Source organism: Molothrus aeneus, chromosome 1 (assembly GCF_037042795.1).
Source record: "Molothrus aeneus isolate 106 chromosome 1, BPBGC_Maene_1.0, whole genome shotgun sequence".
Taxonomy (NCBI): Eukaryota; Metazoa; Chordata; class Aves; order Passeriformes; family Icteridae; genus Molothrus; species Molothrus aeneus.
In genome coordinates this window covers 42,852,446-42,866,412 of record NC_089646.1, presented here as the reverse complement: position 1 = coordinate 42,866,412, position 13,967 = coordinate 42,852,446, and the positions used below count along the sequence as shown (strand labels likewise).

The 13,967-nt window shown below is 45.6% G+C and overlaps 1 protein-coding gene across 1 annotated transcript; it reads left to right on the top strand.

Moving 5' to 3' along the window:
* Nucleotides 1-944: 944 nt before the first annotated feature.
* On the top strand, nt 945-5,181 carry RPL14 (ribosomal protein L14). Its single transcript, XM_066571681.1, has 6 exons — nt 945-1,003; nt 1,696-1,797; nt 2,381-2,475; nt 3,888-3,987; nt 4,349-4,402; nt 4,923-5,181. The coding sequence occupies exons 1-6, from the start codon at nt 1,001-1,003 to the stop codon at nt 5,103-5,105; spliced, it is 537 nt and encodes a 178-aa protein (XP_066427778.1). The 5' UTR covers nt 945-1,000; the 3' UTR covers nt 5,106-5,181.
* The last annotated feature ends 8,786 nt before the right edge of the window (nt 5,182-13,967 follow it).

Below are 13,967 nucleotides of genomic sequence, written 5' to 3'. Positions count from 1 at the left end.
GTTTACCCCCATCCAGCAGCCAAGCCCCAGGCAGCTGCTCCCCCACTTCCCCACCAGCAGGATCAGGGTGAGAATGGAAGGGTAAGAGCTGGAAAACTCATGCGTTGAGATAAAGACCAGTTTAACAGGGAAAGCAAAAACCAGACACCCAAATAAATAAAAACAAATAATTAATTAATTGTTCCTCATGGGCAGCTGCTGTTCAGCCACCTCCAGGAGAGCAGGGCTCCATCATACATGGTGGTGATACGGGGACACAAACGCCATCACTCCAAATGTCTCCCACTTCCTCCTTCTTCCCCTACGTTATAAACTGAGCATGATGTCCCAAGGTCCGGAATATCCCTTTGGTCACTCTGGGTCACCTGTCCCAGCTGTGTCTCCTCCCAACCTCCCAAACTGCACTCCCAAATTCCCAGCCAGTGTGGCAGTATGGAAAGCAGAACAGGCCTTGGCTCTGTGCAAACCCTGCTCAGCAACAACAAACACATCTCCGTATTACCAACCCTGTGTTCAGCACAACTCCAAAACACAGCTCCACACAGGTTACTGTGAAGAAAGGTAATTCTACCAGCCGAAAGCGGCACGAAGTGTACAAGCCCTCACACCAAGAGCGTTCTGACTTCAGTCTCGGTGTGTCCCACACTTGGCAGCGCAGGCTGCGCTCAGGCTGGGCGGCGGAGCGACCAGAGAGGCACCGCTTAATTTAGTGCCTATGGAGGAGGGCGGGACGTGCAGGCGATGAGAGAAGAACTGATTCTCCTGGAAAGCACCTCCTGCCGCCGTGCAATCCGACAGACGGACACAGGGACAGGAGACCGAGGACAAGAATGGGAACCGACGGGCGCCCTGACACCACAGCGCATGCGCGCGGAGGAGCCACTGCCACACGGAGCGCGCGTCCCCGCGGCCGCCCCGCCCCGCGCACGCGCAGCCGCGCCGCCTCGGCGGCTTCCGGGCGCGTTGGGGCCGCCCCGCCCTCTCTGCTGCCGCCGCCATCATGGTACGTGCGGCCATGCCCCGCTCCGCCGGCCCCGCCGCTTCCCGCCGTGCTCCCGGCGCGCTCCCGCCGCTTCCAGCCCCTTCCCTCTGCCGCCCCAGCGCTCCCGCCCGCGCCTCCCTGCGCCGGCACCCGCGGTGGCGGCGGCGGGAAGCCCGCGCCCGCTTCGGCCGCGGTGGGCCGGGGCCGCGCTCCGCGTGTTGTGCGGGCTCGGGCAGGGCCGGGCTCGGAGCGCCGCGGGAACGCGGCCGCTGTGCTCAAGCGTGGGGGTTTCGTGCGGTCCGAAAGCTTTGCAGGAGCTGAAGGGAACTTAGAGGAACGATGGGGTAGGAGTGTGTACAGGAGCATGCGGGGATGGCTTCAAACCGAAAGAGATTAGGTTTAGATTAGATAGTAGGAAATAATTCTTTACTGTGGGGTTGTTGAAGCACTGGAACAGGTTGTGCAGAGAAATTGTGGATGCCCCATCCCTAGAATTTTTAAAAACCTGGATGGAGCTCTGAGGAAGCTGGTGAAGTGGAAAATGTCCCTGCCTACGGCAGGGGGTTGGGACTAGGTGATCTTTAAGGTCTCTGTCCAACCCAAACCATTCTGTGATTTTTTTGGGGAGTTATTTTAAAGGCTCTCAGAACGTTGAATCTGAAGATGGCCTTGGGTGTGTTCTTGCCTAACTCTGTCCATTCCTTCCCTCCCAGGTGTTCAAGCGCTTCGTGGAGATCGGCAGAGTTGCCTTCATCTCCTTCGGGCCGCACGCTGGCAAGCTGGTGGCCATCGTGGATGTTATTGACCAAAATAGGGTAAGTTGTGAGTGCTGCCTCTGTATTTCCTCCTTTGTGCCTTAACAGAGGCTTGTATGCTAAGGCTGTGTGTATTGACTTCAATAGAAATTCTGTTTTCAAATAAGCAGTTGATAGAAGGGTAGGATTTAACAACTGTCATATTTGATACCTTTAGGAGCACGCTTTTGCCCGCCAGCAAGTGATACATCCCCCTCTCTGCTGTGTTTCCTTGGTGTAGAAGTGGACAAGGGATATCAGTTGGAATCTAAACTTATTAATTAAATGGCATTAATGTATGTGTAAAGTGACTGTTTGGGGCTGGGGACTCTTCCTGTGCACATCTTAGTTTTGTCTACCTTTTTTTTTTTTTTAATTCAGTTTGTTTTTTTGTCAAAGGCAGGCCTTCAAATTTTCTTTTTCTGTAAAGCCTGGGTTGTACAGGCAAGATTTAACTATCTCCATTTCTGTCTGCTTAATATGTATTTCAGTTTGGGATGAGTGTTGTCAAGATACTGTTCATATTTTATTAGGAAGCAGCTGTCTAAATCAAATGCAGTGAGAAATCTGCTGCAACCCCCCCATATTTGTTTCCGTTTTTCAGGCACTGGTGGATGGCCCCTGCAGTGGTGTCAGGAGGCAGGCCATGCCCTTCAAGTGCATGCAGCTGACTGACTTTGTCCTGAAGTTCCCACACAGGTGAGCTGACATCTTTCTTGACCTGTCTGAAAAAGCCCCCATGCTGTCACTTGATGGCTGATCCTTGCTAAGTCTAGAAGGTTCAAACAGTAGTGGATTAACAGTAAAAATTTGGCATACTGTGATATCATAGTTGAATATATTTAGGTTTTCATTGCCATTGTTGGCTGATAGCTGCTGTTGAGGAGCAGAGGAAGTCTCACAGGTAGTTCTGTGGTGGATGGTGTGGGGGAAAGCAGTGTAAATGCTGCTGCAGCTTTGCTTTTGCTACTGCTTCAGTCACCTTCAGGCATTAAATAGGCTCCCTGCCTACAGAACTACACTGAAATTGCAGGAGGCTGAACCCATTCTGTTCTTTTAGCTCAGTTAATGAATTTCTGTAATTTAGAATCAGAAAAGGGCAGTGCTTCTGATCCTGAAGCAGTGCTAGGAGCAGCTGCTCATTTGAACAGTGAGGTGGCTTGGGAGCAGATCCCAGAGGTCCACGGTCAGTGGCACGGGGTCTGGTTGGTGGCCTGTCACCTGTGGTGTCCCCCAAGGTTCAGTACTGGGCCCAGTATTGTTTAACTTACTCATCAGGGACTTGGATGAAGGGGCAGATGCCTCCTTAGCAAGTTCATTGGTGACACAAAGCTGGGAGGAGTGGCTGATATCCCAGAGTGCTGTGCTGCCATTCAAAAGGATCTCAGCAGGTTGGAGAGACAGGCAGAGAGGAAACTTTGGAAGTTCTGCAAGGGCAGGTGCAGGGTCCTGCAGCTGGGGAACAGTAATCCCGAGCACCTGCACAGGCTTCAGGCCAACTTGCTGGAAAGAGCTCTGCAGAGAAGGACCTGAGGGTTCTGGTGTACAACAAGCTGTCCCTGAGCCAGCAGTGTCCTTGTGGCCAAGAGGGCCAATGGTGTCCTGGGGGTGTAAGGAGGAGTGCAGCCAGCAGGATGAGGGAGGTGTTCCTGCTCTGGTAAGGCTGCACCTGGAGTGCTGTGTCCACTTCTGGGCTCCTCAGGACAAGAGAGGTGTGGATCTCCTGGAGCTCAAGTGGCTGAGCACTGAGCAGGTTGCCCAGAGAGGTGGTGGAGTCTCCCTCACTGGAGATACTCAGGAACCCCTGGACACAATCCTATGCTGTGTGCTCTGGGAAGGCCCTGCTTGAGCAGGGAGGTTGGAGTTGGTGACCCCCCTGTGGTTCCTTCCAACGTGACCCATTCTGTGATTCTGTCAGCGCTAGCACAGCACTTATTCAACAGAATGTTAATTAGGCCACAGAGATGCATGTGGTATTGACTTGAGATAAGGTGTCTGAAGTAATATAGTAGAGTTATCTTCCCTTGAATGAAATTTGGGAGGCCAGCATCAGGGAGAACCTTTTTTTTTTAATAAAGACTGAATGTGATTTTTTGACTGTTCCCATGCAGCGCTCGTCAGAAGTGTGTGCGACTTGCCTGGGAGAAGGAAAATATAAACGAGAAATGGTCAGCGACAAGATGGGCAAAGAAGATTGAGGCCCGAGAAAAGGTAACAATGTTTCACTGAATGAGGAGTACATGTACTGCTTCTGCTTTGTAAAATTAGGGACTAATTAGTCTAAAGGCTCCATGTTTTCAATAGTAAGTTAGGATTAAAGGTAGACAAGGCATAGGTTTTTAACTTAACCAGCTTAAACTTCCTGTATTTTAACAGTTAATGTGGTGTTGTTTCTGTAACAGCCTCTTTTCCTGCATCCTGGGATGGTGCAAAGGCCTTAAATTGTGAGCTAGTTCCAGAAGTGCAGCTAAACATCATTTGGAGATGATCAGTTACTTTAGGAATGCTTTGGAATGCTGAGTTGTACTACTTGCATATTATCAGAGTTTCATGACTGTTTGTTTTCACACAGAAAGCCAAAATGACTGACTTTGATCGCTACAAGGTGATGAAAGCAAAGAAAATGGTAAGTGTTTGAGTGCTGCTTCTTCATGGGGTTAATGCTTGTAGCTTTCACTTGAGAGTCACATCCAGTGTTAGTAGCTTACTTTCACAGCTGGCTTGGGTTATGGGATGACACTGTGGGTGTGAATGCCTTGAATTTTCCATGCTTTTTAGTATGTCACCACTTTCTCTTCTGTAGTTGGTCAGACTTGAACTTGTATAATCCATGTGTCAGTCCTCCCAAGTTACAGCTGAGGATGGAATTGCCAGCTGATAAAATCAAATATTCTGGATGGGTAGCTGTTAGTATTTCACCCTCTAATGAAAATCATTACACTTGAAATATTGAGATGCTTGAGCTACCAGCCAGAATGATAATGTCCACTTGGTAGATTAGAACAGTTTTAGGTGGAATTTGACATTTCAGGGTGATAATGAAAAGAGGCAGAATCTGAAAGCTTAGAATTTGAATTAAGGCACACTATTTGAACTCTTGCTCTTCTCATGCTGATGAACTGTAAACATTCTCTTTTTTTTAACAGAGGAACAGAATCATCAAGCATGAAATGAAGAAGCTCCAGAGGATCGCTGCTAAAAAAGCCAAGAAGCCTGGGAAGCCAGGGAAGGCCGGGAAGGCACCAAAGGGCAAAAAGCCAGAGAAGGCACCCAAGGCTAAGAAGCCGGAGAAGGCACCAGCACCGAAAGCACAGAAGGCACAGAAATAAAATGAACTTCTCATTATGTGTAACTCTGTGTCCTTGTTCTAATTTTAAAATTACAAACATTTGATTTAAATTTAAATCATACGTTTGTTTTTATTTCTGACCAAGAGTGGTTGTCTGTCTCATTTTTTAATGTCCAATTTTTTAATGTTGGATTCTAGTATTCCCCAGGAACATGCAGAAATGCTTTTGCCATGCTGTGCCCAGTACTCGGTACACAATGCCAGTTGAAATAATTGCATTTCCAGTTATTTAAAGTAGGTCAGATCCTGACATTTAAAAGCAGTCTGCTAATGGAATTGGTTGGGAATGTACAATGTTACTTGCAAAGTCTTGAGTGCAGAATATGTGAAAATAATCACACTAATGGTTCTGTATAAATTCAGGCATATGCTGAAAGGATGGATTCTGGTTAGAACTAATTTCCACTATTTAATCAAAACCATCAAGTAAAAGGGAGCATGACATAAAAATCAGTTCATCTGAAACACTGAACTGCTCAGTTTAGTCTGCATTGGAAAATGATGTTTACAAATCTCAGCATCAGCATCCATGTAATTTCCTGTGTTTCCTACTGTAGCTTCTTGGCAGGAGTTACATTTTCTTCACATTGGAGAGATCTTGTAAAGTCTGAGGTATCTGGTAATTTAAAATCAAATTACTTTTTTCAGTCAAATAGAAATTGAAGGAGGAAGTATCTATTTTAAACAATGAAGGTTTTGAGACCTTATTGTCATATACATACTCAAATATATGTTGTCAAATACACTGATAAGCATATATTGCTAAAAATGTGTGCTTTTAACTATTTACATGGTTAGTGCTGCATTATTTCAGCCAGCATTAGGCATACCCAAACACTTAATAGTGTTGTCTTGAGCTATTTATATACACTTGGAAATAGAGTTCAAGCACATGGTTGATAGGAAAGGATATAACTGCTGAGGGGAAAAAAATCAGAAATTATGCAAATTGGGACTAAAAGCCATGTTCAAATGTCTGGAGACCTTGATTTTAAATTGGATTTTGAAGTGATTAAGTCCACCTACTCTGAAACTCTTAACTTGAAAGTAACTTCAAAGTTCTATCAACCTTGAGGTCCTTTAAGGTGAAAGATTTGTCCCTTGGGGTTCTTGATTTTTTTATGTACTATTGTTAAGCTTGGTTATATAAGACTGGGGAAAAAATGGTAAAAGTGCCTGTACAGAAAATAGATGTGCCTTCAATCATAAGGAGCTCAGAAATGCTTCTTGTACAGCATTTATTCGTTTATAAAGGTACTGTCTTCCCCAGAACATCTTTGCCTATGACTGCAATTTATCCAGTGCTTTCATTCCTACCACTTGGCAGCTGCTGAGGCAGCTGCAATGTTTCCAGGATATAAGGTGTACAGTAATCCCTGGGAGCTGGGATTGTCCTGGAGAGCAACTTGATAGTGGTGTAAAACATGTAGAGGGTTGTGTCTGCCCTAGCACTGCACCACGAGAGTGGGGCATTGAAAGATTTAGGCACTGCTGGGGGGAGAGAGTGTTCTCTGCCTTAAAACAGGGCTATGTAACACCACAGCTAACAAGCAGTATTTCTGTCAAACGACTGATTTTTACAATTTGGCCAAAAGGGGATGTCCTGGTTCAGGGCAAATTTTGGAGAGAAACCCCGGAGGGGCTCCTCTAGGAAAGCAGGTTCAATTGTCCCCTCCCCTCAACCGGTTAGAGAGAAAATACCTCCTTGGAGAAAAGTGGAAAAAACCTGTTTGTTAAGCAATAAAACCTAAACAATATTAAACAATAAAACCTCTTGCTGCTCCAAAAGAGATGACAAACCCAGATGGTCCCCTGGTGGGCTGCAGTTCAGCTCACCCAGTCTGTTATCAGTCTCTGGCACTGGAAATGCCGCAGCCCAGGCCCAGCCCGGTGGGCCACAGGTGAGAGCTGCCTGTGCTCCTCTGGGTGTTCAGTCCAAAGCAGGTTTAAACAGGTCCAAAGAAAAGGAAAAAAACCCACAGTCCATAGAACTTCTTTGCCTCAGTTCGCTAAACTATCTAAAACAAAGGAGATCTCTGTCCTGCTGTCTGTCCATCCACAGACAACACAGTCCAGGAGGAGGAATGTGGAGGAGTGAGTGCAGTGTCTGAAAACAAACTTCTCTCCCCCCTTCACTCTCTGGAACAAGTCTTAAAGGTGCATAAAGAGCATAAACAGAACAAGACAACTGGGGATAAAAGCATCATAGTCAAGCCAGGACAGGGGAAAAGAGCAATAGCAGAATATATCAGGTTTTGGTACCTGCGCTGTGCATTTCTCACTGTTCACTGTGTTCCATGTGAGCAGCATCTGGTGCTCCTTTCAGCAACTCATGAAGCCTCTCTGAAATCTGTATTGTGGGCAAGCCACCCTCCTTTCAGTCCTCGGGCATTGTCCAGCCCTCAGGGCTGGTTCTTCCTTTTGGTAAAGCTAGGGGGGAGACGGAGAACTGCAGGAGCGCAGTTTATTTCTGAAGGTCACCACACGATGGCAACGTTAGCTCTTCGTAAGGTTGTTCTAAGGCCAGGCAATTGTGCTGCCTTCCCGTGCAAGGAATGGTGCCAAACAAAAAAGATGGCACAAACACTTGAGAGCGCTGGACGTGCTCAGCCAGTTCTTTATTTTGCCTTTATAGTTGACCAAGGTGTACTTTGCTGGACTATGGATATGCTTCTTATTTTGCTTGGTGGAGCTGAGCATAGAGAAATGGGGTCTGCTGTTTGAGCTTGAAGTGAAGTCCCTGTGTTTGTTTTCTTGTATCACTTCATGCAAGATGTGTAGTGGGCTTGCTGGGGGCAGAGCAGGGCATCTACCCCATCCCTGAGATCAGCAGGTAATTGCTGTATTTCCCAAACCAATACCAGTACTTGGCAAACCCAGTTCTAATCTCTGTGCTGCAAAGTCTGGGAGGCGTGAGCAATTCCTGGAGTAGGATTGGACTCCTTGGCATGATCTGTAGTTAAAAGGTGTAAAATCTGTTATTACCATGAACCAGCCACAGTTCTGTGCCAACTGATTTGCTGGTGATGCATATTTCTTCTTGAAAAATGCTGTATTTGCATTCTTTTGTTTCTTGACTAGCATGTCTGTTTACTGTGTTTGGCATCTGAATGTGTTTCAATTTTTTTTCATTGAGATGTAATAGACCTGAAAGAGAAATCTCTGCATTTACTGATTGACTTGTGACAAATCTGGTCTAATTTGCAGCTCTATTTATTTTGTCTTGCTTCAATTATAGTGCCTCTTAAATGTTTCCAGCCCCATAAGGATTCTTTGCTTTTCTCCTGTGCACACTGCTAAAGTGTCTCTGAAAGCTCCACGTGCCTGCCTTTTATCAACATGAAGGGGTGCTAATTTCTATTCACAGCATTATTGGTATATGAGTAAATACAGCTTGCAAGGAAGTGGTAAGTGGAGCAAATTACAGGGATGACTGTGTGGTCTACTCATTTCAGGTCTTCAGCTTTTTGTTATTCTATTCTATAATTCTGGGGGGATGGAGGGGGGCTGGGTTGGTTTGTTTGGGGGTTTAATTTGGGAATTTTTAATGTTGTTTTGAGTTTGAAGTTGCATGTTCTATTGTCACACTCAGGTACTTTTGAGTTTGTACTGGGATTTCCTCCACTGAAGCAGCAAGATCAGCTTTTACCAGTTTAAACACAAGACCCTTGGTTGTCCTGCAGTCCTTGTCCCTGCCTTGACACAGGCCCTGTGGGTACTGGTGGTGTACCCACACCCTTTTCCCTGCACAAGCTTCATTCCTGGGGGCTGTGCAACTTTCAGTTCATGGTGCCATTAAGTGGGAATGTGGCCCAACCTTCACTTTGTGCAGCTGTCCCTGTATTATATTCTTGTTTTAGATAAACAAAGAGTTGGTCATCTTTTCCTCATCTCCCTTTCAGAGATGATAAAACTGAGTGGGCTCCAGGCAAGTCTTTCTGGCAAACTCTCCACCTCCCCCATAAGCTTTCAGACCACTATATGCATCCAAATTAGGGACGTCTTCCACCTGCTGTCAAGTTTTTGTGCTGGTCACCAACATAAAAATTATGTCATTGTCACCAGCACAGAGCCACTTCCTCCTTCCTAAACTCCTATAACAAGAACTTGGACCTTCTTGACCAAGTTCTTGTTTTAGGAGAAATACTTTATAACATTTCCCTGGTGATCCTTGGTTGGAGGGTATTTTTCAGGGTTATTAATTCTATAACTGCTCCTCACACATAGTGAGGAGAGGCCCTGACCTGCTCATCATGGCCCTCAGCAGAGCTGAGCTCTTCCCTCATATTCACTTTGGGCTGCTGGTGGAGTGCAGGTGGTGTTTCAGAGCCCTGATAAAGGTTCATGTGGCAGGAAGCTCTGCTCTAATGAAAATGAGAGATACTTCAAAAAAGTAGTGGTGTGCATATTTAAATAGCATGAAAGAATATTATCTTTGAGATCTGATGGAGCTTTACCTAAGGATACACAGTGGGAGAGCACAACATCTGAATATTTTTCACAATAACTCACCAGCCAAGACTTCTTATTGCCATTGTTTGAGCCTTCTGTTTACAAAGGAAGGGGCCACAGCTATCTGTGTTATTGTCACAGTCAGGTGCTATATAAAAATATTCTAAAGAAGAGATGGAAAAGAGGCTTGAGGGCTTTGTCCTTCTTCCCTCTCTTCCTCCCTGGAATCCCTGAATAACTTTACAGGGAGGGGTTTCTTCCTTGTTTATCCTTTATTTCTTGTCTCATTCCTTGCTTGTCTCATTCACATTGCACATGTGAGTCTTAGCTAATCCTAGAATTCTCTGTGGATAATGCAAAAAAAATCAGAGTTCACGGCATAATGAAATAAATGAAGTCTGACTAGCTGAAAGTGGCATCATTTTTGCTCCGCTTGCTTGAAGCATTTTTCAAGGTCCAGGGAGAGGCTGACAAGCTGCTGCTGTTGGTGATGCATGCAGATCCTCATCCCAGATGTGAACAGGCTTCCTCAACTCCTAGACACCTGATTGTGACCTTGGAAGGAAGGATGTTCATACTGGATATGCCAGGTCTCTGCTGGCAGTACAGCAGGTCTAGAGTGGGAGGGAAAGTTGCACTTAAATGTCAGTGCAGGCAATTGTGACACAGGACAGTTATTCCAACAGGAGACTTGAAAGCATCAACACAATCCATGGTGCAAAATAATTTCCAGCATCCTACAGAATATTTGGGACTGTGGGTGGAAGAAAGTCCCAGTGCCACGCCACAGGATGAGAGGGCTCAGGGTCACAGGTGCTGCCAACAACCCTGGGTGGTCACTGCTCAGACAGGAAATTCAGTGTCTTCATGTCATTGGAAGGAGAATATGCCCAACAAGCTAGACCCTGACAATCTGACCTTTCTTTCTGGCCACTCTACTCAAAACTTCTGAGAAATTCGGCTCCAGGGCTGTTGCTTTGTATCATTAGCAGGTGATACAAAGCCATCCCTGGGGGCATGGACAGGATGAATTCTCCATGCCATTCAGTTTTCTTCTCTCTTCTCCTATGCTGCTCTACTGGGAATGACAAAGGTTCACAGCCCACTCCTGTCTGAAGGTTCCCAGAACCTAATCCTCTGATTATTAGAAACCTTCTAATTGTCAACCTAAATTTATTCATGACCAATTTATAACCAGGAGGCTCCACTTCTTGCTTCCATAACTGCAGGGCTGTCAGGAAAGATTCATGAGCCCATATGTTGGCCAGACCCTGTTTTCAGCAGCCACAATTCGAAGCTCTCAGATTAAATTCTGCCTGATTGCTCCATGTGTTGATGCATCCACTTTCCCCCATTCCTGGCATCACAGAGGACTTTCCCTGGTGCAAAGGTATGTACACAGCCAGGAGAGTGTCTTTGTGGTCCCAACTCAGGCATATGCCAATAACTCCTTCCAGGAAAAGAAACAGATTGCTTCTGTCTTGCTTTCTCTCTCTCTCTCTTTCCTTTTTTCTTTTTCTTTTTTTCTTTTTCTTTTTTTCTTTTTCTTTTTCTTTTTCTTTTTCTTTTTCTTTTTCTTTTTCTTTTTCTTTTTCTTTTTCTTTTTCTTTTTCTTTTTCTTTTTTTTTTCTTTTTTTTTTTTTTTTTTTTTTTTGGGAGGGGGGTGTGGTGTGGAAATGTTCCATGCATCAGTCTGTGTTCATTTCCCCCATGTTACTATGTGATCCTGCAGGTTAGAGCTGGGGGTTTGCTGAGATGCTCTTAGGAAAATGAAGTCAGATGCGAAGCCTGATGTCCCCTGGGCTCCTGATGCTGGCACACAGCAAACCCAGGAGGGCAGGCTCTGCCCCCAGGATCTGGCCTGTTCACATGCAGAAGTAGGAATGGACCTCTGGCAAGGTCTTGGAGAGCCACAGTCGCACTTAGTGGGGAGGCAGGGCATGCAGCACCAGGAGCCACTAACGTGAATCTCAGGCAGCAATGCTCTGTGCTCCCACCTGGCATTGCCTGTGCTCCCTTTCAGGCTTCCTGGAAGCTGCAGGGAGCTCTGGATGGTGCAGGAGAACCTGTGTTCACCCTGGCCCTGTCTGTGAGGTGTAAGAGCAGGCAGGGACGAGCTGAGCTGGTCCCTGCAGAGCCCCCCACACCTCCTTTTCTCTCCCCAAGTGCCTCCACAGTAAGATGAGCTTGGACAACTCCTGCTCAGGAGGGCAAGGGAATCAGCCATGAAGCTCTCTGGACTCCCCATACTAACTCTTAGCCCCTCTAAACCCAAGTAATTTGTGCACTAACTTTGCAACTCTTCAGGAATTTTCTTCTGTAATGATACAGAGTTTCCAGTGACTTTTCCTGGCCACCTTCCATAAGCCACTGATGCCTTAAGTTTTAGCTTTCATATTATCCAGATTCTGTACTGCATTAGTAAATAACTCTGAACTTCATATAAAGTGTTAGCAAGTTGTCCTCACAGTTTAGATAGACAAAACAATCCTTTTCCAGCCTGAGAACCAAGGACACCGTTGCAGCTTCAGGCCCAAAAAGTATAAACAAGGGCGAATTGAGGAGAGCAAACTGGGAGGATGTGACTTCATAACCTGAAGCTGTAATTGGACAATTAACCCAAATATGTAAATTGATGAAAGTTCATAGAAGTGTAAAAACTCGTGGCCTATTGTCCATCTTGAGTGTAGCCTCAGCCAGGCTCTTGTACTGTCCAAGGTGCATCCTTTGAAAGCCTTTTTAATAAATGCCAATTTTATTCCTTTAACACTGTCTAGTCTCTGTTCTGGGTAGCCTCTCAAGGCATCAGCACAAGTGGATGGCTAGGCAAAACCTTTGTTAAGAAGAAGTGAGGAGCTGTGAGTGTAACAATTGCCAGCAAACGTCAGTCAAATGGCATCTGTGCTGGCAGAGCACATCTGGGCATCTCCAAAGCAATGGACACAGCATCAAATGCCCTTTTTATTTTGCAAATAGTATCATTTACAGGGACTGCTTTACATGTTCGATGAGAAACTGTCTCAGCAACAGATCTCAAAATGAGACATCAGTGCTAAAGCCTTTATATGTGGTGGGGTGGAATTGTTCTTCATCCAACATCCTGTATTTTCAAACAGTGATCAAGTTAAGGATACACAGACACACACGCATTTATTTGCTGGTGAAGATTGCAGATGGTGCAGGATTAGTGGGATGCTAAATAATTGAGATCTGAACCTCATGATTTACATGGTGACAGTCCAAAAAAAAGGTGTTTCAGATTCATTGGAGTGGTGGGGTTTATATCTAGAAAGGAGAAAGTGAGAGGAAGAAAAGATAAGGCTTTAAAAAGAGGGGATCCCTGCCTTGGGAAGGACTGACTGAAGAGGACAGGGGTGAAATAAAGATGGAAAGTCAGTGTTGAGGTACAAGCTGTTAACACCAGCTGCTGGGAGCGATGGAACCCAGTGGGATGGAACCCTGTTGGGGCACCCATATTGTGCCACCTGGAAGGTTCACCCTCTCCCATGGACTTGGGGTGCCACAACACTGCTGGACTGTCAGTGACTGTTTTCACATGGGGCTGAAGTTCAATTGTTTCCAAAAGCTGGTGGGGGGTGGAGGCTGAGACCCTTGGTGATGCAGGGGGGTTGGCTTTTCTTGGAGGAGCAGGCTAGGAAACAGTTCCTTCTCTAATTACACAGCAAATGTCTTGGACACAGAACATGGGTGGTTAGACTTTTTTTCTGGCTGAACATGGGAAAGCTTTAAAAACAGCCCTTAGAAATTAAAAAATGAAAAGAGAACCCTAACTCATTTGACTCAGCTCATGTTCTGTAAAAACAATACTGTTTTTGACAAGCAATTCAGATTTTTGTAGTGTTTATCAAAAATGCTAAATTGGAGGAATGAGTAATTACCTCTGAAGGACTTAATAACTCTTTGTCCCTTCCTCCATATGCTTGTGTTTGAGTCATGACAACAAGGAGGATACAATAGGTATTTGTGGGAAGTATAAAGCCTGTGCACTCAGGGAACGTGTGGTTCCTCTGCAGATGTTATTGTTTCCTCTGGCGTCTTAAACACTGCTTACAAAGGATTACTCTCCCTTCAGGATGTGACCTCTCTGCCTTTTGTCTTGAGTCAGACAAACGGTGACAAAGGCATCCCAGCAGCATTAATTTACTCTAATTACTGCATTGGGGGTGTGCAGCTTCTTCACCATATTCATGAAAATTCAGTGCATTCCATAAATGACTGGGGTGGGCTTATTTCCATGTGAACAATGAGGAAAACCTGAGGTGCACGAGTCGTTCCCACACACAGTGAACTGAAAGAAATCACCCACATCCAGGTTTTTCTCTGAGTCAGGGATTCCTGCTTGTCCACTGTGGGGATATTGATTTGGGAA